Source organism: Serinus canaria, chromosome 3 (assembly GCF_022539315.1).
Source record: "Serinus canaria isolate serCan28SL12 chromosome 3, serCan2020, whole genome shotgun sequence".
Classification (NCBI taxonomy): Eukaryota; Metazoa; Chordata; class Aves; order Passeriformes; family Fringillidae; genus Serinus; species Serinus canaria.
The window spans coordinates 39,943,780-39,970,351 of record NC_066316.1 but is presented as its reverse complement, the minus strand read 5'-3'; the positions used below and the strand labels follow the sequence as shown (position 1 = coordinate 39,970,351).

The 26,572-nt window shown below is 39.9% G+C and overlaps 2 protein-coding genes across 20 annotated transcripts in view; one reads left to right on the top strand and one right to left on the bottom strand.

Annotated features, from left to right (window-relative positions):
- Window positions 1-25,405, bottom strand: part of AFDN (afadin, adherens junction formation factor) — a 115,844-nt gene extending 90,439 nt beyond the window's left edge. For 15 of the 19 annotated variants that reach the window (XR_007777170.1, XM_030236321.2, XM_030236327.2 and 12 more), the window contains exon 1: window positions 25,252-25,404. Coding sequence is in view for 18 of the 19 variants with exons in the window: in XM_030236321.2 (XP_030092181.2) it covers window positions 25,252-25,362 (111 nt within the window). In the remaining variant the exon portion in view is untranslated. Of the gene's footprint in view, window positions 1-25,251 lie in introns of all 19 variants that reach the window. The other 4 variants (XM_030236322.2, XM_030236329.2, XM_030236324.2 and 1 more) reach the window with 1 other exon arrangement.
- DACT2 (dishevelled binding antagonist of beta catenin 2) overlaps window positions 1-26,572 on the top strand; it is a 420,082-nt gene that overhangs the window by 354,111 nt on the left and 39,399 nt on the right. The window lies entirely within an intron of this gene.

The following is a 26,572-nucleotide window of genomic DNA, read 5'->3' as shown; positions in this document are numbered from 1 at the left end:
TTACACAACCAACCAGAGAACACACATATCTGTTCTTTGTACAAAATGAAACCTGCAGTTAACTGAAGAAATCAAACAAAACATGTTTTCAACAGTAAGCACTACCAACAGTTTGGTAACTATTTAATCATTCATCAGCCTGATTACATTCAATATAAAAATAAAGCTACAGAAGATTAAATCAGATCCCCAAGTTAAAACATACCACCAGTTGCAAACTATATTAATGCTGGTATCATACAAAGACTCTCCCAATACCCTTATACTGAGGGCCTTGCAGCAACTGTCAACACATACTCTGAAAAGATTATACCCAACAAAAGCTTGTTAAGAAAGTTGTTGTTATTATTATCATTAGGAAAATTGTTTGAAGGTGGTGATATGACATTAAGGAAACAGAAATTAATTTATGTACATCTGGTGTATCAAAATACCCTGAAGGCCTCCAACAACAGGAGAGAGGTACAGGCAGAGCTCAATCATACCTGAGACCAGGTAAAAAGCAAATCAAAACCAAACAAAGCCTCCTTTGAATTAACATGACATATTTAAAGGGGAAAAATAACAAATAGCAATGGGCCTCAGTGAAACATTTCTTCCCTTTCTACTATTTATTTACAACCTGTCAACTGTTGTGCAACTAAGACAATTGCTAAGGAGCAACGCCAGAAAACTTAAGAGGAGAAGAATTAAAAGTACAGACTATCCTCTATAACATTTTTCAGATGCATCTTAAAAACCCACTGAAATAAATCAGAGTTCTCCATATTATTTACTGTGTTAAAAACTGTTCCTTTTGAACAGTTCCATTTAGAGGAAAAGAAACAGGTTATTACATCCACCTCAAACCAAAATACAACAGAAAAATTGAAGGGTGAGAATGAAAGTTCAGGCACTGGAAGTCTGATTTTTCACTGTTATTGCTAGTTGCAGAGCTGCAATCCCTGTATTTAAAACATCTTCAGACATCAATCAGGCCACAAAAAAGACTGCCCTTACTCACTTTGACATTAAAAGTGCAGACACACAGTCAGCAACAGAAACTCTAGTGCTGCAGAAAGCACTTCCTCATACTGACACACTCATTCCCACCTCTTCTCTTATGCCAGGCACCAGCATCTTGCAGCTGTACAGCAACATGAATCAGGTTAACTTGGAAGATATTTCCCTTCCCTTCATTCAGTGCGAAGGAAATTGTCAGTGCCAGTAGCTGGGGGAAACTGTCCTGATGCACCTTGTGTTAACTTGAAGGAACCATGAAACAGCAACCAAGGAACCATGAAACAGCATGCCAAGCTGGACACTTCATTCCCATTTCCGCACCAGCATCAGCACGTACCTGCCTCCAGCACGATAAGCCAGCGGGCTCTTACTGCTTTTTGTCTCAGGCTATGCTGGCTCGGCTGTGAAGTCTTGACACAGGTCAGATAAGCACCAGACCAAAGAAGGCAGCAGAAATGCAGCAGCCTAGCAGAGACTGGCAGTCCTGATGAGCTAAGTGGAAACTGTAGTTTGTTACAGGAACGGCAAATCTCTCAAATATTTTAAAGACTTAGTCCACAATCACAAGGCATTTAGATAAATTAATTTTCTACAGTCACAAAGTAAAATTTAGAATACTGTTATCTTAAGGCAATTTCTATAACTGGCATACAAACTGTTAGATTTCAGTTACATGATAATTTCTCCACAACTTAAAAAGATTACAGTTTTTCCTCTGTAATAAAACTTTGATACAAGAATGTCTTAGAAACAGTCTTAAAACCATAAAAAATAACAGTAGTCTGCAAATTCATCTGTGAAACTACTAAAAGCTGAAAACATACTGAGTTTTCACTCAAAAAGAAGTATCTCTAACAGAAATGTCAATCTACTTACTGCAGAAAGCTGCATTATGGAAAAAAAAAACATTTCCACCAGCAATCATACTCATGAAGCCTGGTTTCTTGTGGCTGTCTTCCAAAAGCTGATCAGTTTTATTATAGATGGCACAAATAAAATTATTCTTAACATTTCCCTCCCATATGGGTTCTCTAGTGTCCAGAAGTACATACACTATTTAGTACAAACTAAATCAAATTTCTTGTCCATTTCTGACCTCTTACAGTGGCAACTTCACACACCTGACATAGGCTGAAGATTCAATCAAAGAACCAACAGACCAAATAAAACCCAAATTTGACAAGCTGGTGCCCATTGATAAGCTGTCACCAGCAAATACATAGAGCAGCACAGAAAGCATGCCCACTTCAACCACCTCACATTCACTTGACAAAACATTAATATTTATTTGCTTTCAGTATAACCTCTATTTTGGAAATAATATAAATAAACTCTCACTACAGGACAAAAAAAAACCCGACACTAACAATCCTTTAAATGAACAACTTCTGGAATAATTTCTTGTAATTAGCACTGCATTTTTACTATTTTAGTATCAGGCTTTAGTATGATGAGGCTATCAAAAGAAACTATAAAAACAGAATCATTTTTACATAATGCAACAAGGGTCATGCCATGTATTTATGCTGACACAGCCAGTAAAGTCTGAGCCAAGTTTTACTCTGTAATGATAAACTTGACTGTGTTACAATCAAGTAACCTGTACAATGCTTATTCCAGCTCATCCCACAGGCTTCTCAGTCCTGTGGGATGAGCTGGAATAAGCATCGTACAGGGTTAAGACATCCAGTTACACTGACTGAACCAGAAAAACGCTGGTGCTATCTGATACACTGCATGGAGGAGCTTTGGCAACCGGGCTAATTAGTCAGGAGTTTGAAGCAGGAATGCTAACAAGCCTAACAGAAAAACAAGCACCTGATTCTCCTGAAGTAGACAAACTGCAGCCTGGAATCTGTATGAAAAAAAATAAAAATACCTCAAAACTCAACATTCTGATTTAAATAAAACCTCTGACTAGATTTCAAAAAAATATTTCCCAAATAAGTTATGCTAGTCAAGCAGGTTTTAAGTAACATTGTAAGGTCAAAAAGTACCACTAAATGCAATTTTACTGTAACAAATTCTAGAGAAATGGGGTAAAGGACCTCTTTTTGAACTACTACTGTTTTTCTTCCCTACCCGAAATACTTTCCTCTTTGCTTTTTAAGGGCAAATCAGCCATACTTCAGGCTATGGAATAATCAACACCTAGAAAAATAGTTCTGAAAAAGACCCCAAACTGAAAATCTGCACTGATGCATGAAATTATTGAGAGGATCTGTGCCATAGCCAAAGACACACAACCACACCGCTAATATATGCAACTTTGTCAAGAGTAAAAATACACATACACAAGCTGAGACATCCTTCTGGTTACTTCTACCACACATCCAGGAAAAAAAAAGGTATTCATTCACTACAGATACAACCAAACATGTTTCAAATTAACACAGGAAACTGCCACACAGTTTTCCCCATTAAAAAGCATTACCTTGAATACTTGAAAAAAAAAAAAGGGGGGGTTGACATTACAACTTTCAAACATGAGCATGTCTCAAAAAGAGTTGTATTTTTGTTTGTTTGGGTTTGTTTTTTTTTAATTCAGTCACTCAAAAACTCCTCCAGGAATCCTCATTTTGAATTACTGCTTTTTATATTTAAAGGAATTGGGAAATTTCTTAAAACTTACAAAGCACTTTATTAACATCATTAGTTATCTGAATGTTGGACTACCAAGGCCACAGATAGCTTGTGAAAAATCTATACAGTAATTCTAATAGTTTGGTAAAATTCATCTGCTGATAGCCTTCTCTCTGCAAATCCTACTTAAACCTGTTGTATAATCTCTGGCAACAATTTCATCAAGCACTGGGCTTTGTGAATGACATTCAGCCTCAGTTGCATTTAAAAACAACTGCTGACAGCTAGAAAAGGGCTTTCTCTGCAGAAACACCATTTACGATATCTTCATACTGACAGTGGTTTTGTACTCCCTGTTTTGTGATGTTTTCTTTTGACTGCTCTCATACTACAAAATCCTCCATTCTAACACAAAAGCTAGCTCAAAGCACTCCTAAGCATATAAAAAGGTTTCTTCCTAAGGCACCGGCACAACCAAAAACCAAAAAGTTACCTTGCTTCTGATTTTACTCCCTCAATGCTCTGTTTACTTTCAGATTTGAAAGAGAAGATACCATGTAGCTATCAACACAACAATACACTTTAATGTTTTGTACTTGAGCTGGCACCCTTCTCACTCAAGAAGGATTTTACATTCCAATTACTACCAACTTCCTTTTCCCCAATGGGGTTCCACACTTGCTCCCAATCTACAAGTGTCTGTTTTGCCAGACTGGAAGCAAGTTCATTGGCTGAAAGATCCTACTCTCTAAACAGGCTTATCTAACAAGAAAATCTCTAAAAATAAATACTTTCTTCTTTTATGTATCTTCCATATTATTACAGAACACTGAAGGTATTAGTCACATAGACCTAGAAATAAATTCCCCAAGAAGTCCCTAATTGTTGATTAGTGGATGGCTACCTCAAGAGAAAATCTGTAAATCCCGCTTGTGGCAGCAAGGGAAAATACAACGTTAAACTAATCCAATGGCAACTAACAGTTACATTGGAAGGGGTTTTCCCTACCCTTGTCTACCCCTACTCCAGCTGTGTGTCATTATAATTGTTTCAACACAAGCATTTAGGAGAACTCTAATGAGCCAGTTCAGGGAGAAAAGCCCAACAAGAACTAATCTTAGTCTCCCAGCTTCCCTAAGAACTTCACCATGGAGTCACATAAAACCCAATGCCGGCATAAAGGAGGGATTAAAAAAACCCAAACAAACCTGTTCAATTGAAGAAGGGGTCAAAGGAGCACTCTCTTGCAGCTAGAAAGCTATTTTACCAGCTCCAGCTAAAAGTATGAAACCTCATCTACATACTTTTCCCTTGGGTAGCTATTGACACCCAAAATAAAATCAACAACAGTAGTTTGCAGAGGCAAGGAATGCTTCTGCAGATCCAGAAATCCAACCAATCAGCTGTATGACAGAAGCTGGCTTCCACGGTGGGAATAAACTGGTTATCTGTGGGAATGCAGGAATTTCATCATCCCTGTCTAAACATCTATTTCACTTGCCTAAGGATGAACAAATAATACATTATGAAAGTAACACAGTATTTGAAACTCACTATAATAGACCTAAAAAAGGCTATTAAAATAAAATCAGACTGTAATTCAATTATTAAATCATTTAACTGAAGAGAACTTTAGCCATGTTTTTGTTTTAGTACTACATAGAGGACATAGCAACCCACACCTATGAGTAGCACTATACACAAATATACACAGTTTTCTACTGCTTCAACAAAAAGTAACTAAAGGTATCAAATACCAAAGTGGTGTTATTTTCTATTGTAAACAGTATTTTCTCCAAGACATCAGGAGCCACCAAGTGCAGAGTCCATTAGAGCTCCAATCACCAGCTTCTAACTCTAGCCTTCAACTTTTTTTTTAAACGTCCGGAGCATAAAAAGGCAAGGGGGTTTAGTTCAAGCAGGAATGACACAAATGGTACAAGAATTACTCAGCAGTGCCAAGAGATCTTTCGCCAAACACTGCTGCATCAGATGTTGTCCACACACAAACACTGACAGGTTTTATAGCCCAGAATCTCCAAAGTTTAAACCAGAGGAGGAGGGTAAACAAAGCCAGAGGAGGAGGGTAAACAAAATTATTAAAAGACAATGAGATTTTTAAAAACAGTCAGTTAACAAAGTCAGTTCAGAGACAGGGTGGCATAAACATGTTTTAAAAGCTCAGTGAGATCTGCTAAAGGTAACTTTCATTATGCTACCAGTCATTAAAACAGAGTAGCACTCAAAAGCTTAACTAGGGGTGTAAAAAGCTACTTTCTTTATGTAACTGCAGTATTCTGTAACTGCATGGCCACTGTATTTCCTTTTTTTCTACTGCTTCACAGTCTCTTATTCCATGCTCAGGACAACAATGCAAACACAGCGACTGTGAGTAATCGCCAACACTATTCCCGATAGAGGAAACAGCAGTTGACCAGTTGATTACATAGGAAGCTCCTCATTTCCTTTGCAGTTCTCTTCATAATAGCAGAAATAATTTAGAGAAAGGTATCTTGTGGTAGTAGCATAAAGACCAACTCCAGCGATTTTTTGTCAGAAGGAATTCAGTCAGAAAACACCGTAAGTTTTTCAAACAATAGTCAAGATACATATACCCCAGTTCAAAACAATAGATTGACTATAATTGTTATCATAACTTCTCAAATATTTTGGAGTTGAGTCTCTCATTAGAGTAAGTGTTCTGTGCAAGACTACTCATGTTTTATGAAAAATTATGATTGTCAAAAAGTAGCAAGGCAGCTCTTTTCCCAGTCGTAAACACTAATATATCATTACTTCTTTAAAATTATATGAGGCATCTTAAATTATCATTTTGTTGCAATATAAGGTAATGCAGAAATCTGGCTTCACTTTTAGACATGATGAGGGATTCAAAGGAAAGCATGGAATTGATTCAATTGATTAAGTGCTCAAAATTTGAAGTAGTCAAGAATTGCTTGCTGGCGTCTCAATTTTAGCATCAGAACAAATCTAGTCTGGTAGGTCAGCAACCAAACTAATACTGCCCCCTCATTTCATAGTGTCTTGCTCTTGGTTTCACAAAAGGTTGCCACCGCCTGCTTAAAGAAGAGTGAGGAAGTTTCAGAGGGCAGGTCAGTCAGATCATCAGTTACAAGACTGGGTGTGTGGGCTTGGGAGGAGATAAAAACAACAAAAAGACAACTGAAAAGCTGAATACTTAATCATCACATAGGCATCTTTCACATTACTACTTTCTTCCTCACCCTTCCTACCCACCCTAGTCTGGAATAAGGAACTTGAAAATAAACAGTGCAATTCTGTATTTGTACATTGCTTAGTCTAGGTAGCAGCTTCATTCCTAGAACTGAGAGAGCAGATAATTACAGATATTAGAGAATAAACTTAATAGTTCCCTTCAGAGTTTGTTCATCCAGCATTAAGACTTCATGCTGTCATAATCTAGGCAGTCTCCCCTCAGTCACTGCAATGACTGTCTTCAGCTGAGCAGATTCCACTTATCAAAGGAGACCATCAGAAAGGTATTTTTCTTGAGCAACTCACAATTCTGATCTCTGAACTTCTGGGGCAAAACAGTCCCGATCTAATGATTTCCCAGGGTGCACAATAAACCTTTTAAACCATGTTTTTTTGGAAGGAAATCCTAGAACAAGCATCTGGACGTAGGGATTAACAGCTGAAGTAGTAGTTCAGCTACTTAAGAATGGCTAGCAAGATTGCATCAAAACAGATTCAAACATAACATGCAGAAAAGGTGACTTAAAGCTTCTTTAAACTTAATATCAACATATACAATATAATGCTGAGTTTGAGATGTCTCTTATTTGGTTTATTTCAGTTTAAAATTCCTTATATATTAACACTGGCCTTAGAACATTTGCAGAATTAACAGACTAATGCTACACAAGTTTCAAAGTAGCAACTTAAATTTTAACAGTAGAAATGCTCCACTGAAGTAACAAAGTTGTTACAAATATCTGTGGCCAAGCAAGATTATAGTCTACTTTCAAACTTCAGCATTTCTTCCATCAAAAATGGTACACTACCAGCATGGCCTATTTTTCAGCATCACACAGAGACCCATATCACAATAGCAGAATTCAGAACAAAGAACATGAGGCTGAGTATGAGTAATTGAACTAGTCAATACACCATACTGTATAAATACAGTTTTATACACTAACAATAATCAGGAGTGAAAGCAAATCTTCATTCCCAAAAAACACATATCAACAAAAATAGCACAGCTCATTCACTGCACCTATCCATTCCAGTAACTAATACAGGCATGTCACCTGGAGAAGGAAGAAACACTGAAACAGAAAATGGGAGCAAAACTGTGTGTAATTTAAACAATTTACAAACACTTCCTGTCATGCAGCACTAGGACCTCACCCTATCTCCCTTAGGCAATCTATCACACAGGATACATTGACAGAACATAGTTTGCTTAACTCAAAGGATACATAAAGTGATCCTGAAACATTAAAGTATTTACAGTCTTGAAGGTTGTGCAGGATGGGTAGAAGAATGATGTGCTCAACTTCATGAAAAATCTAAGTATTTCAATATTCAAAGCTTTCAAGTATATGCCTAAAGGCTTTGCCAAAGGAAAGGTGGGGGTTTAGGTGGGGTATTTTTGCTTTGTTTTTGCTCAAAGTTTTGAGTGGCCTTTCAGTTCAACAGAATACAACAAGGGCAAAAGGAAAGTCCTGACAATAAAAGGTAAAATGTCTTGCAAAAACACAGGCTCAAGAAATGACTGGCTGGGAAGAAGCTCTGCTAAAGAAAACCTGAGGATCTTGGTAAACAGCAAGCTGAAGATGATTCAGATGCATGCCCTGGCAGCAAAGTCAACATCACGCTTAGTCGCGTTAACAGGAGGAATACAAGCTTTAGGTCAAGTAAAACAATTGTACTGCTCTATCCATCACTCTGGTTTTGTGCTGTCAGTACAGGAAGAACAGAAATAAGCTGAAGTTCAGTAAAGAGCTACAGAATGTTTAGGAGGCTGAAGAACCATCTTAGAAGGTGAGACAGATGGAACTGGGTTTCTTGCTCCTGGAGAAGAGCTGGCTTTGGGGAGACCTACAAAGCAGCTCACAGGATCTGCAAAGAGGCCAAGAAGACAATGCAGCAGTGATGAACAGGGCATGGTGGGAGGACAAACACTGGGCATTAAGTTGAAATAAAAGTAGCCTTTAAACTGACTATACAGGAAACTTTTTTCAACATTAGGACAGTCAAGCCAATGAAGACGGGTGCCCAGAGTTACTGCAGTTACTGGTCTTTGGGGGGTTTTCAACACCTTATGAGAAAAGCCCTCAGGGGCATCAGGACTGACCTTGCTTCAAGCAGGAGGCTGGACTAGAAATCTCCTGAGATCTATTCCAAATCAAATGATCATATTTAAACATCTGTAGAGGACAGGCTAATTTTCCAAGACTGTTCAGCTACAGAAAACACTAATTGTTACAGCAGCCAGCCAGGCAGATACCCTTACTTTAGACATGACTTCCAAACAACAGGACAGGTCCCAATACTGAGATGTACCAAATGTGTGTCTCAACAAGGGCCATGACAAATGAAGGGATGGAAAAAGCTAAATAAAGTACTCTAAGTGACTGTGTAGCATTTGTAAATTTCTCTTCAGGTACAAGCCCAACTGGTAGACAACAGAGACAGTAAAGCCTATATAAGTGGTTCCACTACACAAGAAGAGTCATTAATAATGCAACGCAATCCATCACAATTGGAAATAAACTGGAATGTGTATATACGCCACGGAACCATCTAAGATTACAGGATAATTCAGGGAGAAACGAACTTCAGGAGTTTCCAATCCAACCTCCTAGTGAAAGAAAGGTCATTTCTGAGCTTTTACCAGGCTCTTTTGCAGCTTTCTCCAGCTTGCTCTTAGAAATCTCCATGGACAGAAACTGTACAACCTCCTGTGCAACCTGTTCCACTACTTGACTATTCACAGGCATCTGAGAAGTCTTCTTTTACAGAACACTTTTGTAGTTAGTGAACTGCATAATGATTTCACTTTTAATACAGATAAAATGAATTGTATGACTGAAATAATAATTCTTTTAACACACAAGTTCATCCTTTAAGAAAGATTGTATAACCAAAAAACAATGAAAGATCAAAAAACTCAAGAAAAATACAGAAATTTAAAAAACTCAGAAGAAGCAGTTTTGGAAAAAAAATTCTGTATTCATCACCCTCCCTACATGCTCAAACCAGTGAGATTTCCATGGGTTCTACATGTTACTTTTGAAGGCAGTTAAGTCCCGAAGCTCTAGACAAACATCTGAGTGGAACAAGGGAAGTGATTCACTACCAAAAATACACATTTGTTGCTAACCTATAGTTGCTATAGGGTATGTGGGGCACAGGAAGGCAGGAGTGGGTGGAAATATTATTATTAATAATAATAGTCACAAGCTAACCACAGCAAACAGCTTGATTTTGAGAGCACCACAAAGTAATAGAACATCAGAAGAAAACAAACTCAGAAAGCAGGAACAAAAGGAAAGTGGGGTAGACCAAGATAAAAGAGAGGAATTATCAGAAGGCTGGAGCACCCCTCCTATGACAGCTGAGACATTGGGGTTGTTCAGCCTGGAGAACTGAAGACTTTAGGGAAGCATTTTTACAGCAGCCTAAAGGGGGCTACAAGAAACATGGAGAGGGACTTTTTACAAGAGCATGTATTGGAGAGGACTAAGGGGAATGGTTTTAAACTGGAAAAGAGTACATTTATATTAGTTATTATGAAGAAATTCTTTACTGTGAGGTTACCCAGCAAGGTGGTGGATGCCCTATCCTTGGAACAGTTCAATGCCAGCAAATACATCTTTTCCCCAAGGCCAAATTTTTCAGACGTTCTTCTGAATGACAAAGAAGAGAAAGCATAATTTTCTCTGTAAGGATGTCCATTTTGTAAGCTGCTCTCTTTGGACCAATCCATACTAATAAACTTAGATGGATTCATTTGCAACATCAAAGTCAGAAATGGTAGTTCCAGTATCCATTCATTTTTAAGCTGTGACCAAGAATGATTACTCTCTGTCCCATATGCTAGCCCCTATTCATCATCAGTAAGGTTTACAAAAATAAGCACTGAAAATTTTCATGCTTGTTTCAAGAAGAAAGTCATCTCAAGGATCAGATTTTGACAATAATCAAGCCCAGGTCAGATGCATTTTTATTAAAGCAATGCAATTCTTCTTTTTCCTTAAGTAAAATTTGTTGATTATTTAAATTCCAATCCTCTGGACTATACTTCAGCTCTATGAAAAAAATGCTTGAAATGCTTTTCATTTTGAAAATACAATCTAATTCTTCCAATACATTGAAGTAAATTTTATATTGCAATTTTATACTTGCAACTGATTTTTTTTGTAATATGCCTCAAACACACAAAAAATATATTTTATTTGCATAGAATTTTATTACACACTTTTTTTAAATATAGAATAAGAAAGTGAGAAGTATTTCCAAAGCCAGGAAAGTAACTTTGCTCAGGGGAGTCTACTCATAAAAATGCTCATTTCACCTTCAAATAGCACATTTGGTTACCAAAGAGCTGTGTTCTAAAAAGTGCTACCAGCACTATTCTACAAATTTCTTCTAGAAGAGAACAAATTACTGTTTTTATCATATAGCACTGGTTAACAAAACTGGTCTCTACAGCTCTGTTAATCAGGAGTTGCCAGAAGAATGTGTTTGCCAGTGTACTGTGCATGAACTCTCATTTTTAACCAAGTTCCACGCTTCTGCCCAGTAGTTAGTTTTACAGCCAATGACGTGGCTTGCATGTTTAGTTAACTTCACTTAAATTCCCACCTTTCATTCAAGAAACTATCAGAAATTCACCTTTCATTACAAGAAACTATCAGAAAATTAAATGGTTCCTGACTTTCAGGCATTTTCTTTCTCTAAAACACAATTCTATCAAATACCCTTAATTTTATCCTTATCAAGGGACTGTCAGTTGAGTGGCACACAGAGCAAGGACAAGTTACAATGCAAACATTAACGCAGATGATTAACCGTGAACAGGACTATTTCGAGTTTAAACAGGCTCAGATTACAAAAGCATTCAGTAACTTGGTTTGGCTTACTCAGATATTAAAACATAGTTAATGAAGGCATAAATGATACTACCATACAAGATTTCAAGTACACTCTGACTCACAGTGAAACAATTAAGGCTTTAACTGCTAATATTAGCCAAACAGTCTCTGCAGCAAATAATCAGAATTAAAACAGCTGAAGAGTTATACCAATGAGGTCTATCTTCTCAGTCAGGGAGTATGACACAAGAATATGAGAAGATGACACAAAACAAAAATTCCGTCAGGAAGCAAAGTCAGCAGCATGCAGAAGTGGAGAAGAATTTAAAAATCTAAGGAGTCTCTAGCTTCTTTTCCTTTTAATTAACAACCAATAATGTCTCCTAATATAGTATGTATCCTGACTACAGCATGTATGTTTCTCTATTACTGAGAACAGTAACTTTCCCAGACTTATTCCTACAAATATATTGTATTTGTATAGAAATAGAAACATATGAAACAAAAACCAAACCCCAAACAAAAGCACAGGCACATTCTAAATAGTCTTAGTTAACACCATTATCATTTGTCCTGTGCATTTTTTATCACTCTCCATGGTGAGCCACAAACTTTCCTTATGATTAGGTACTTAAGAGTAACTCATTCAAATAGATTTTTTTAATTATTATTGCAAAGCATTTGGGGATTTTGAATTTCCTTCTATTCAGTATTCACTTCAAAAATGTTAATAAAACATATATGCTTGCCTTAATTAACAGCTTACAAGACATCAAAATACCAGAAAGTTACACAGGTGGAAAAGGGAAATTACTGGGGAAAAAGCTAGGTCTGTTCAGCCTGGAAGAGAAGGTTATGTGGAAATCTCAAGCAGCCTTCCAATATCTGAAGGGGGCCTACAGGGAAGTTAGAAAAGGAGTCTGACAGGAACTCCAGTGATGGGACAAGGAGTAATGGGTACAAAAACTGAAAGAGGGGAAAGATTAGACATTAGGAAGAAGTTCTTTACTGTGGGGGTGGTGAGACACTGGAACAGGTTTCCAAGGGAGGCTGTGGATGCCCTGAACCTGGCAGTGTTCAAGGCCAGACTGGATAAGCCCTTGAGCAACCTGGTCTAGCTGGAGGTGTCCCCACCCATGGCAGGTGGGGCTGTAACCAGGTGATCCTTAAGGTCCATTGCACCTCCTTAGCAGTTTGATTCCTCACATTTGGTACTAAAGTTACCTATTTACTGAAGTGAGGCAATCTCATGTATGTTTATTTCAGGAATACTTCTGTATCAAATAAAACCCCAAATATGAAAATTATTCAAGTTTTCTAGGAGGATACATACCACTCTTCCTAGTGTATGCAGCTCTCCAATAGAGAAAAGGGGCAATCTTTGCTATACCACAGAAGAGTTAAACCAGAGGTGGTGTGGTGGTGCCGGTAGATGACACTCCAAGTGTGATTAACTCCCTTCCCCCTATGTCTTATAGGGCGAAATCTCAAATTAAGATAACCTAGAGAATTGCATACACCTATAAAAATCTAGCTTCTCTTTCTGCCTCTATAGTAACTAAATTTACATCAGTTTTCAACACATTACTTCATGTATCTGCATCACTTTTCCCATCCCACTGTCCTGGAAACATTATAAAAAAGTGAGAATGTTAGGTGTCTTTTATACAAACCAAGACAGTTTATGAAGATGATACAGCAATTCACACGTACAAGATAAATATCATCTTAGAATCACGGAATGGCTTGAGTTGCAAGGGACCCTAAAGATCATCTAATCCCAACCCTCAATTTTGCTAATAGCAACAAATTGGAGAAGCACACTAAGGGGGAAAAAAAGTCAAAGCAAGTAATATGGCTCAGTTCCAAACACACTTGAATGACCATTGCCCACTTTCAAGAATTAGACTTAAAACTGCTCATTGCATGAATACAATGTATCATAAATGTTCTACTTATAAAACTGCTTTAGATAGATAATCAAGGTAAGGAAAAGTCATACTACCACATTATTTTGTAATGGCATATACAAACAGGAAAGCTCAGTAATTAAAGAGAAGTCTCCTTGCATACAGCAAGTAAGCAGCTTTTCCCAAAAACAAATGCAGTAAGCTTTAGCAAGACCTGAACTTGTTGAAGTAATTTTTTTTCACTTTACCTAAATTTCACATATGTAAATATAGAAAATAAATGTTGAAATAAACTAAGCACCAATTTTAAAATGTTGTCAACATTTAATAATGTTTAAGTCAGACAGACATTGGGGTGGAGAATAATACAGAAAAAGGGCTGGGCAAAGCTGAAAGCCACAGTAAAAAGCAGCATACAAATTTAACTGCTACCATGTACTTGTGGTTGCTGTGAAAGTCAGTATCATCAACACCACGGAGCTGGAAGACAATCAAAGATGGACAGTTCTGCGTGGCAGAAGACAGAACCCCATGACAGCCATCACATGATGGCAGTGATGGCAGGAAGAGGGTCAACACTGCCCACATCTTTTCTGTGCCTCAGAAGTGCTGAGAGGTGGGTGAAGAAGGGGCTGCAGAACATTGTGTGTGTGTACCTGTGAAAGTGTTCATCCTCTTTTGCAGTTGCTGAGGTAGAAATAGCTTCAGATTACTCACACATCCATCAGCCATGACAAAGAACACTGCTATTTAACATTTCACTTCATAAATTAAGGATATAAAGGTATCAGAAATATGTTGGTATCTCACTCTACTTGCAGGTTTCTACTACTACTGATAACATCACGATACTGCCATAGAAGAAGACAACAGACACTAGGAAAAAGGCATGTGTATCAAGGATCTGAGAAACTGTCCTAACTCTTTTGCAACATACAGAAACATCTACTTATCCTCAGGATTTGGATAACTTAAGCTCTACATGCTCTGAGTACCATCCTTATTACTTCTGAGGTGGTTAGGAAGGCATTTTTCCCCTTGGAGCAAGACTTCCTTCTTAGCAGCTAAGGAATTCAGTATAAGGTTAATCCAGAAAACTCAGTCTGTCTACCGAACAGATACCCAGAAGAGATGACACAAGCCAAAAGCCTATTAAAAAGAATCCTCTCCAAAATAAGGGAAAAGTATCTATGGTTATAACAGTACAGCAAGCAAAAAAGCACTCCCTTAGAAGAAAACCCAAGTGTCACAGCTACCATCAGCACACAGACTAGCTAGTTAGAAACAGGTCCAAATGCAAGTCCACATGGCAGGTGTACAGGATTTAATGGCTGATCTGTAACCTCACGGGAAACTTCTGACAGAGGCAGATAATCAAAAGGCTGCTCTCTGAAGTCAGTGCAGCAATATGAACACATTTGAAAACTGCTGTAATTGACATTTTTCCCTGAAAGTAGAAGTTTGGTGTGTCTGGTTTAAGGCTGTGGATGTGAGAGTTTTGGCACAGAGTGCATGTGGGAGGAAATGAGGGGGAAAAGGTCTCAGCACAGGTAGGCTTACTGAGAAAGCTATATCAGTACATTTATAATTATATACATGGATATTTATGAGCATCCATACATACAAGAATGTCAAAGACCTGGAGACAAATGTGGTACACTGAAGATAAGACAGGCACTTAGGCAAGTGCCGAGTTTCAAAAGTTTTTACAAACCACCAGTATCAGAACACTGTACAACACTTGAGTTTCAGTACGTGACTGTCCCACATTGGTACAATGCTACCAATTTTTGTGCTGCCACTTGACACTTTATCACTCAAAATGAATGAAGACTTATTTGAGAAGGCAAAGTTCTCAAATTTGTCTAATCTATCAAAAATTTGAGGTACCAATTTTTGAATTCAAGCTTAAACTTAATGCAGGTGAGAAAGCAAATCATGAAACCTAAGTTTTCTGGAGCTTGTAGCAGACTACAAACAATTCATTTACAACAGTAAGAATTAGTAACTCCTTCAGAACATCTCATACTCAAGATACTGAACCAGTATCAGAATGTTAGGAGATACAGTTTGATTATTGCTTCAGAAAATTCTACCAGAATTTTGAACACTGTAAAATTCAAACACTGTCATTTCATCACAGATCCTACTTTACAGGATCCTATTTTAGTCAAAAGCTACAAACAGGCAGAAGTCAGAAGGTAATAGAAAACTAGATGTTTTACTAGAAATTCTGACAAAGGCTCCAGGAGAGAGATAAATCCTCTCTTATTTCACTTTTCTTTTTTTCCCGTTAAATGGAGAGAACACCTGAGGCAGACTGCAAACCCAGCTCGTATATTGAAAACTTCCCAGAACTGCAATAATGTCACTACTTTGGGTTGGTTAGGTCTTAGGATGCTGGTAGATGGCTTTGGTGAATATACCAGTAGTCAGTGCATAAAATTACATCATTGTTCTCCTTTTTTTTTTCTTGCCCAGTCTACATATCAATCCTTATCTGTCTGAAAACAGTCTGCTATAAACATAACAAGTGAATTTATTGAAATAGTCTTTGCCGTGCTATGTCAACAAGAAAAACTCTCATGAAATTCTCGATACAGTTTCAGTATTGCTGGAGACTTTATCAAAAGTATTACAATACATCTCACACAAAACAAAGAAGGGCCTTGTTAGAGCATTTCACTGATTTTTAAAGAAGGAAACAGTTGTTTGGCCTTTTATTTTTTTTAAAGGCTTCAAAAAGCTAAAGAATTAGACACAGTAATCAAAGTAATTCCAAATTTGACCTTCTTCACTCTACAGCAAACACTAGACCTAACAGACAAATCCATCAAAATCAATTAGCAGGATTGAGCAGTGTTTTCATTAGTAAACACTGTCTTTCCATCACCATTTTCAGATTATTTTCCTTCTCCAGAGAGGAAAATAAACTATCCTAATCTTTAAACAGCCAGAATATGTACAGTGAGTATTAAAGAAGTCTTAAAACTTTCATTCTGTCCACACTGAGAGTAAGCAGCAGCCATGTTCAATAAGGCTATCCCTTCTAGTGGAAACCACTTACATGTTTCCCAATAAAACAGACAGCATTCTACAAGAAGTATGCAATGCTTGGATATGATCCAAACGCAGAAAATATTATCAAACAGTACATGGAAGGTGAATGCAAACCAGATTTTTCAACATAAAAGAAGTGATATTATGAAAAGCATTTTAGCAATGCAAAGCTTTCTATAACACAACCTGGTTCAATTTTGTTTGTTTCCACATAGACATTTTCCATCCAGGAGGACACTGTCTCACAGACAGCATTGTCCCGATGTTTTTAAAATTAGTAACATGGCATAATTGTTTTTACTAAAGTTAAGAACGCTGACAAAATGTTTAAAGGGACCTTCTGAATTTCAAGCTGATGTACTGCTCAAAGTAGAGCACCTTCTGGAGGGCAAATGAGACCTTTTCTTGTTTTAGACATAAGGGCATGGTTTCTTTGTCCTTTGAACTCTCACCCAACCACAGGTTATCCAACAGCCCCTAATTTTCATTAAGAAGTGAGATTCTGATCTTCCACTGGATTTTGTAAGCAATACAATATATGAAAAAGCAAAATGTAAATATTTGTACAAGTGTGACACTGTCATCAAATTGTTTATCTTGCCGCTAAGAAAATAGAAGAGTGTGGACTGACAAATCAAGTCATCTAACCAAGAGAAAGCTCTACTAAACACATCATGGAGTGCTTGAAAACATGCTGAAATCTTAGTTCACAAATGCTCTGAGCAACATACTTTGTCAGCCAAATAAATACTGTTGCCAGACAATTCATTCTTTTTCACTTTTTCACACTATAAAAGGTGCTCTTACGACACAGCAGGGCCATGCCCTGGGACACAATTCACCAAGGGGAAGCTTTAAACCACATAATCAGTAAGTGATCATCTATCACTAAGTAGTGAATTTTTGTGAGTGCTTTCCTACTTCTGCGTTCTAGTTACAAGACTGCAAATTATCGAAGTAGTAAGAAAAACACTGACCAAATAAAAGACCCCACCCTGCAGCCATTGTTTCAGTCTGCCATCACTCTATAGGAACTAGTACTGTAGTGCATAAAACCCATTCCAAAATATTTACCCAAGAGTTGACCTGGCATTAGGAGTCACAGCCAAACACATACGCAATCGCCAATTCCATACCAAGCCAGCCAGTTTTCTAACATCCTTGAATAGAATCACTATAGTAACTCATATTTTTAAAGTAAAATCTATTTTTACTCTTGTAATACATAAGTAAAATTAGAAATCCATTTAATATTATTCTTAAGATACACCAAACACCACTTAATAGAAGCTTAAAATTTTCAAAACTAATGATGTGCAATTTCTGCTCGTCACTGGAAGAGGTGACACGAACAAACTTACAGGAGTGTACATAATTTCATCAGTACAATCAAACTCTTACAGACTTTTCTATTAATATGATGAAATTCAAACACAAATTACAAATTCATGTAACCAAGTAAAGTTTACATTTCAGTGCAAATTTGCACCTAAAACTACGCCCTATACTAATCTTCTAGATGACAACCCTAATTCTAGGACTTTTTCCAGTTCTTACAGGATTCAAACTCTAAGCAAATTTCCCAGAGTAATGATTAATCTACAACAAAATTCTTCAAGACAGACCAGGGCAATAAAGAGGCCTGTTCTACACAGTGCATAGAGAAACGAAGCAAGTAGTATCTACACGGAAGGCATCTTCATAGGAGACAAGAACGAGCAAGAATAAGAGGAATGGCTCCCTGATAAGAATATCTGTGCTTGAAGATGATCTGAAGAGGAGCTGCCTAACTTACAGGTGAGCACACAATGGAAGAAGGCAGACCTAGAAAATTTAATTAAATATATAATAACAACAAGTTGATAGCCTTGAGGGCAATGCCTGTAACAGAAGGAGATGACCATTATCCTGAAGCATTGCACAAAATGGTTTTAGCAAGTTACATGTACTTAACACAAGAAAACATTAAAGTCATGCATAATAAGAAGGTATGACAAAAATGGGTGATGGCTGAAAAAAAAAAAAAAGAACACTGGACTTCATGTCAAAGAAGATTTTTTTAGTCTTTCTAGAGAACCAAACTAGTAAGCAGCAAAAGACAGAACTGCAACTGAATGACTGAAGGCAACCAACCATGTAGAAAACTTATCCCTACACTGAAAGAAGTTATGTTACAACATTATACATCTTCATTATGCAAAAGCTCATGAGGCACAATACAGTCCAGGAAGATAATTTTACTGCTACTGCTAGGTCTGAACTACTACAGAGTTTTATCTCTGTTGACTCAAGTTTTCATCTTTGATTATTAAGCTTCTAGAGAGAAACAGTTACAGAAAAGCAGTAATTTTTACTCGCAATTAAAGACCTGAGGGGAAAGAGAAATCTCTGCAAGAAGTTTAACAACAACTATAAGCCAAGCGATGCATGCATCCAGAACAACTATCAATTACCTCCTTGGTTTATCTACTGAACAATAGGAACAGCAGAAATTAACAGGCTTTAGCCTTTTCACAAGATGAAATGAGCATCACTCAATATCTATTTTACATGTAAATATTCCTCCTAGCCAAAAATCTTGAAAAATCAACAACTACCTAAACAGTGCTTTACTCAAATACACTTCAGAGGAGGCTTCCATTAGCATGAAGTTCACTTTGAAAGACAGAGTAGACACTCCATTACATCTGTAATATCTGCTAAATTAGACTTCTCTTAAGTTTATCACAACATTTAGTTTACTACTTCACATTGTGATTCTCAATTCCACCTTCATCAGAACCACTGCTCAAAAAAAAGGAGTTATTTTCTTTATGCATGTTCTGAATTTTGCACAGCTACCATTTATTCCCCTTTATTTATAACAGAGCAACTACTCCAACAGATACTGACATAAAAACTAACTCAGTGGTTTCTTATCATCTACAGCCTTCCCACAAACACCAGTTCATTTCAACTTTTATCACTTTCCAACTAAGTTTTAGCTTTTATTACCACCTTTAGATGACAAAAGCATCTAGACACAAGAGCAGAATTTAATTAATGATAAAGCTAATTTTTTCTCAAAAATCATTAAAGTGTGTTCCATTCATCTTGGTTTAACCTCTCTGAAAGAGAAATGGTTTTGACAGAAAAAACACACTTGCATAAACAAAGCAAATCCCTTACATGTCTAGATGACTGAGGGTTTTTCAGCTGAAAAGTAATGCTTGTCAATGGCATTTTAGGCGGAGAACAGATCCACACATCAGGAGGGAATTCTTAAAGCCAGTATGTCTGAATTGAATGGAACTAATTGGCCACTGGCTCAAGAAATAACTTATATAAGGAATATTAAAAGCACAGCCTAAAACTTCTTCCTAGAATTATTTTCATTAGATTATGATGTCTGTAGACTGTGGTCAATATCTTAATTCAAACTTAGAATTGGGACTCTCTAGAGAGCTCTAAGACTTCATTTGTAATGACTACTCACTTTGACTCAGTAAAAGGAAAACTGGTCTCCAAATACCCCCTTCTGATGCACATGAGCAGGCCTGCATCCCTGACTTCTTTTCTCCAACCATTATAATGCAGAACTAGAGCCCAACAGACTCAGTAAAGTGCAATTAGTAATCCCAAACCTTTAACTAATGCCTCAGTGTTTTTATGTCCTCTTGAACTGTGCCTGCTTATTGGTAGCAATTATTTGAAAAACATTCTGTTCACTAAAAAGCACAGGCATCAGTCCTCAGGATTCCAATCACCCTTCCAGACTGACTAAATATTAGTTTAAACATCTGTTGCAAAGAGAGTTTACTTTCCACACCATAGGTTTGGCAAACTTAAAAAGAACAGTATTTTCAGATATAACACCAGCTTCTTGAGGTCCATACAGTATGAAGAGTTGCACTTGCTTAAACTACTGAAAGTGGTACAATCCAACTAGTGGAGATGGCACAAGTATTTCCACCATTTAGACAGTGTTTCCTTAGCTCCAGACTTGCCTTTCCACTATTACTATCACCCATAAGACAATAGATTACCAATTTTAAAAACAGGTCTTGAAAAAGCCTCAGAGCCAGATTTTTAAAAGGGTGAGATCTTTTTGCGGGTGAGCAACCATGCAGATAAACAGCATGGGGGTTAAAACCTAAAAATTCCCATTTCTTGTTGCTTTAACTAGATTTAAATAACAAGCTTGCATAACTACCATTAAAAGGTTGTAAAGCTTATGTCTTCCCTGTGACACTTAATGAACTAGAAACAGTTCCGAAAAATCTGAACCCAAAAAGTTCAGAAGAAGACTAAAATATCCTGCCATATAGTGTACTGTGCAATATCTTCTGTTAATAGATTGCTTACTTGTATTTAAAGCCAAAGAAAACAATACAAAACATACTCAATACACCAAACATACATAAAACAACACATGGAAAATCAGTATTAAAAAAAAACCAAAAGAAAGCAACCCGGGAAAAAAAAAGCCCCGCCCACATTCTGATGGGTTATTTCTAATACCTTGTTGCTAAGAGTAAGTTTTTTCACACATAAATAATCAAATAGCATGAACACTTTGGAAATTCCTTCTTTTTTTTTAAATTACGGCCATTTAAAACTCACACTTTCAGGAGTTATTCTTTAATGCAAACTAAATTATTTCTCTAAGCTTTCCGATTAGACCTTTTTACTTTTGCTGACACAGAGGTATATCAGTCTAGAAAAACATTCTCCATCAAAAAACAAAACTGCAACAGATCAGTGTTTCTGACAACAATCCCCCAGCCCCTGGGCAAATGTTATAAAAAAATCCCACTTGCTCTACAAAGTGTCTGTCTCAAAAGAATTAAATGAAACTCACATTCCTAGACTTAAACCAAGATCAAACCATCATTTTATCTCCTACTGCAAAAGGTCTAAGTCTTTTCTAAATCTCTTTACTGTGTTTCTATGCCTGACCAAAAAAAAATTTAAAACAATAAAAGGAAAAGCATCCACAACACTTGGAACAAGGGCAAGGGGAAACAATAGAAGAAAAGGGTTAACATTCTGCTTCATTTTGAATCTGTTAATTCATCTACAAACAAAAACCAATTCACTCCACCTTTCCCCAAAAAGTCCAGTATTTTTTTCAGACTTGCCAGAGTAGCTGCCCCACATAAGTTAGAGACAGTAAAGCCTAATCAAATTTAAATGATGACCAATACTACAGACATCTTTAGCAAAGGTCTGTACCCAGCAGCAGTTCTGAAACACTATCATTTAAACTTCTGCTAGTTAATGCAGAGTTTTGGTTTTGTTCAATTATAAGTTTCTCAAGCCACAGAGCTTCTCTGAGCTACTTTCTGAATAAAAAGAATTTTAAATTTTCAGAGTAAAATAGTGCAAATTAACAGGTTTGTCAGAACAGCAACAATGGTTCAAATTTGTAAATATCTAATAAATTTAAAATTACCACTTTGCTCTCAAGCAGGAGTCCACAAATTACTTCAGTGAAAGCCAGTGAAGATATGAAATCCTCACTCCCAAGAAGTCTTTCAGCTTTTCACATGATACAGACAGAGGAATACTCAACTTTGAGGATGCAACAGAAAGTTTTCATTTTTGTTTTGCTGGGGTAATGCAGCCCTGAATGACTTAGCTAACTACTAGAGTCAAAGAGAAGTTAAGAAAAAGTTAGTAACAGAACTTAGCATGCCCTATCCAAGGCTTCTGCTCTTCAATGTCTTACATACCTTAACAATTTGTTCCGAGGTCTCACAAGAGGCAAGTAAACAAGTACATCTCTAACCCCTTAAGACTAGTCTACTCAATAAAATATTAACAGGAATTCAAACAGATTAATTTCATGAACCACTTCTCCGAATAAAACCCCACACATTTGAATTATTTTCAAAATACCATCCAACCTTCAAAACAAAGTCACATTTTACACACTGCAGTAAAGCAAAGAGGATCTAATGGAGTTGGAACAACTATCTCACCAAAGAATTAGACCTATCAAACTAATATCAAGGTACATCAGTTGCTCACATTGAATTCCTTTCACTGTCACTGCATAATCTATACTGTCAGAACCCTAGTAAATTTACATTAGATTTCACTTTACCAAAATCTCTGAACCCCACTAAGACTGTGATTAGCCCTCTGGAAAATCCTACTCTCTTATACAGGAAAGTTACAAGACAACTCACTTAAACCAGGTTACTCTCACTGAGGAAATGCCTGAAGAATCACAACAAGGCATCAACTCTACTGATACATCCAACCAGCAGCTCCTGGATGACAGTCTGCAGTTTGGGCTACAAAATTAACCCAGCAGGCCAACAACTATGCCTGGACAGCTTAAAATTATTCAGTTTGACTCAGGTCAGGCACATGCAGTCAAAAGTCATATCCAGGTTACTGCATCTTCACAGATGCCAGACTTGCTGCAGTCCCTACAAAAAGCAAGATATGCCTTATGATCAAGCTGAGACTAGAAAAACAGGGAAACAACAGATGATTGTCAGTTCTCAAGCAGTCTAGTAAAAGGGCTTTCATTTAAGCTGATAAACAGTACAAATGTGAATCACACCATGACCTAGGTTGAAAATATCGCCAAATTTGTGTCAGCTCAGGGTAAGAGTGAAAATAAATGTGAGCATTCGTAAGTGTAATTATCTGGAAGGAAAACATACTTCATCTATAAAATTGTTACCCGGTGCCGGTTTGATGTAAACTCACCTGCAGTCTCATCAAATGCTTTTAGAACTAGTAGGCTAAAGAGCTTATACATTCAAAGATATTATGCATGCACTTCATTTTTTACATTCAGCAGTTCAACTGAAATGTCATCACTGACAGTGGTGAGTATGCTCCTATACAGGAGGCTTAACTGCAGAAGTGTGGAGTGATTGCAAGCATTTTTTTTCAATAATATCTATAACAAAGTTGGTGACTTTTGTGCAAACTCTATTTAACTATGATAATAAATATGCATGGCTGACCTAAAGAAAGTATGATTTGTTAAACTACTTACTCACAAAGCCACAGAAGCACAGTCTGCCATAAACACAAAGAAGACAGGTTGGAGTTAGAATGTACTGGGAATGGACAAACACATCAATAAAGCAAAAAGTTCAGCCACAGGCAGTTAGCAGTCAACCTGCAATTCCAAAAAGACTGTGCTATGTTCTCAAACACAATCATGAAAGCTTCTTGACATTGGCTTCAGCCCACTTTTTTGAGACAGTAACTGTCAACCAACAATGACGTTGTCAAAACCTAAGCAAAGCAATCAAGGCCCTCTAATTACGAAAAATCTTGGAAGATGTAGGGAATAATCAGAGAAAACCTTCATCTTTGTGTTCAAGAAACTGTCTGCAATGAGCAGAACTGAAAATACCCAAAGGTGTCGTAGTTCCTAATCTTAGAATTGCTTTCAACACTTTTTTGTAGCTCTGCTAGCAGTCAGCACCTAGGAGCAGAAGAGGAGCCAGCTCCAAGACCAAGCCAACGTGATTTCTCAGAGGCTTCTGTTAATAAACAACCAGGGCCAGGCCAAGAGCAAGTGTGAATTTCCTCCTTTTCCCCGGGAACACGCACATGATCAGCCTCCACCCTCTAAGCAGGGAGCCCGCTGTCACACACAAACAGGGCTGTAACCTGCGTCCCCAGCCCTCCCCCTACCCCCCCCTCGACGCTTTCAAACCAGACGCGCAGCACGAACCAGCCAAAGGGAACATGACAAGGGGCAGCGGGAGGGTGTGGTTTGACTATTACATTTTTTTTTTTTTTTAAAAAGGACAAAACCCAGCCTCTCTAGGCCATCAGAAACACCCACTTCATTAGGCAGAAATTACCCGCTGTGTTTTTCCAGTACAACATGTGAACTCGGGTCTACGAACCTGCTCCTGGTATTTACTTTAGGCGGTAGGCTAGCAGCCTGCAGGCTCGGAGAGCCAAGGCGCTCCGTCCGTCACGCCCTGGGAAAGCCATTCCGGGGATTGCACCAGCAACCCGGAGAGCCGCCGGACTTTAAGCGGCAGGTTGCTTTGTAAGAAGCGCCTTCTGCACAAAGACGAATATTTAAAGAAACAAACAAGCTAGCAACAAAAAAAGCGCCTACCACCGGGCTTCTCAATCCTCCTCCACCAGCCGCCTGGTTTATGTATGTACTGTTTAAGTCACAGACAGACAAAAAAAAAAAAAAAAAAAAAAAACCACGGAGGAACCCGGTGTCGGGCTCGGGACGAGGGCAGCTCCTGTATTCTCGCCCTTGCTCGCCCCCTTTCGCCACCTCCATCTCCCAGCGGGTTTCTCCCCTGCCTCGGAGCCGCCTGTCCGGCGGGGTCAGGCCGGCATGTGCCTGCGGGAGGGAACAGAGGGAGGAGGGGAGGGCTCCGGCCCTACGCTCCCTTCCTCTCCCCGGCCGCTGCAACCTGCCTTCACCCGGGCAGCGCGAGGGGCCCTCGCTGCCCACCGAGGAGGGGAGCACCGGCCGCGGACAGCGCAGGAGAGCCCGTGTCCGAGCCGCCGGCCGGGGCGACGGGCGGCGCGGGAGCCCGGCTGCCGCGGGGTGCGGCCTGGCCCGGGCGCGGCGTCTCACCGGGCCGGCCGGGCGGGAGGCCCTCGCCGGGGTCGCTCACCTCGGTGGGGTCGCTGATCTCGAACAGGTCCAGCCGGTTCGCGTTCCAGTGGTTGATGATGTCGGCGAGTTTGCGCCGCTCCTCCTCCCGGCTGCCGCCGCCGCCCGACATCCTCGCCGAGCCCGCCGCCGGGGAGCCGAGCCGGGGCCGGGGCCAGGCCCTCTCAGCTGAGCCCCGGACGGAGCGGGGGGTCCCTCAGTCTCGGCCGGGCAGGGGAGGGACCGGCTCTCCCCGCGGCCGCTGCCGGCTCGGGAGCCGCGGAAACGCCCCGGGATCGTGCCGCCGACAGCGATCGGCCCCGGCGGATAGTGGGGAAGGAGAGAAAGAAAAGGGGGAAGGGCGGGCAGGGGGCGGGGAGGAAGAGGAAGGATGCCCCGAGTCGGCAGCGCCCGCCGTATCTCCCGGCTCGGCAGCGTCTGTGGCCGCTCGCCTGCCCTGAGCCGAGCGAAGCCGCCGCTGCCGCCGCCTTTCTCCGCCCCGGGATCGCCCTCCCCTCGCTCTCTCCCTCACACACCGGCCGTGCGCGCCCCCGCTCGGCCGCCCGCCCTCCTCCTCCCCTTCCCGGGCGTGTGCGCGCCTGCGCGCGCTCCCGGCGGCCGTCGCCTCCCGCCGGCGCGCGCCTCTGGAGAGTGCCCTCCGTGTCCCGCCTTCCCTCTCGCTCCCCTGCTCCCGCCGGAGTGGGGGGGGGCGGCCGGGGCCCGGCGGTGGCCGGGGCGGGGCGGGGCGAGGCGAGGCGCGGCCAGGTGCAGCGGGAGTCCCCGCCCGGCGGCCGGGGACACGCGGCGGCGGAGTCAGCGCGGCCCGGCGGGGAGCGCGGTGCCGGCAGGAGGCCCCGCGGGAGAAGCGGCGGGAGCCCTGGGCGCCGCCTTAGCGCTGGGCCCGCGATCGGGCTGTGGCACCAACAAAGAGCCGCCACGGCCGCGGGAACAAAGACCCTGCGGGCGGATCCCGGCGCGGCACCGCCGTAGCTTCCCCGCGGTTAGGCGGGCGGGCGGAATGTCGCCGCTGCCCGACCCTCCCCTGTCCGCGGGCGGAGGTCAGGGCTCACGGCCTGGGGGGTGGCTCCAGTCAAGGCCGCCCCCTCGCCCCGCGGCCCCCGGGTCGCCGCGGTGCCTCGGCCTCTCCTGGCACACCCAGGGGAGCGACGTTCCGCTGCTGCCCAAGTCGCTGCTGCGTTTGTTAATGGTTTTGGAGTGCCTTGGGAGCGCCGCGTGTAAGGAATTGTCTAAAAAGGCTGCATTGACAGAAATTTCCGCAGCTTGAGATAAACCTGATAAAAAGTTAAAGCATCAGATACGTTTTAATGCATTTTAGGCACGTC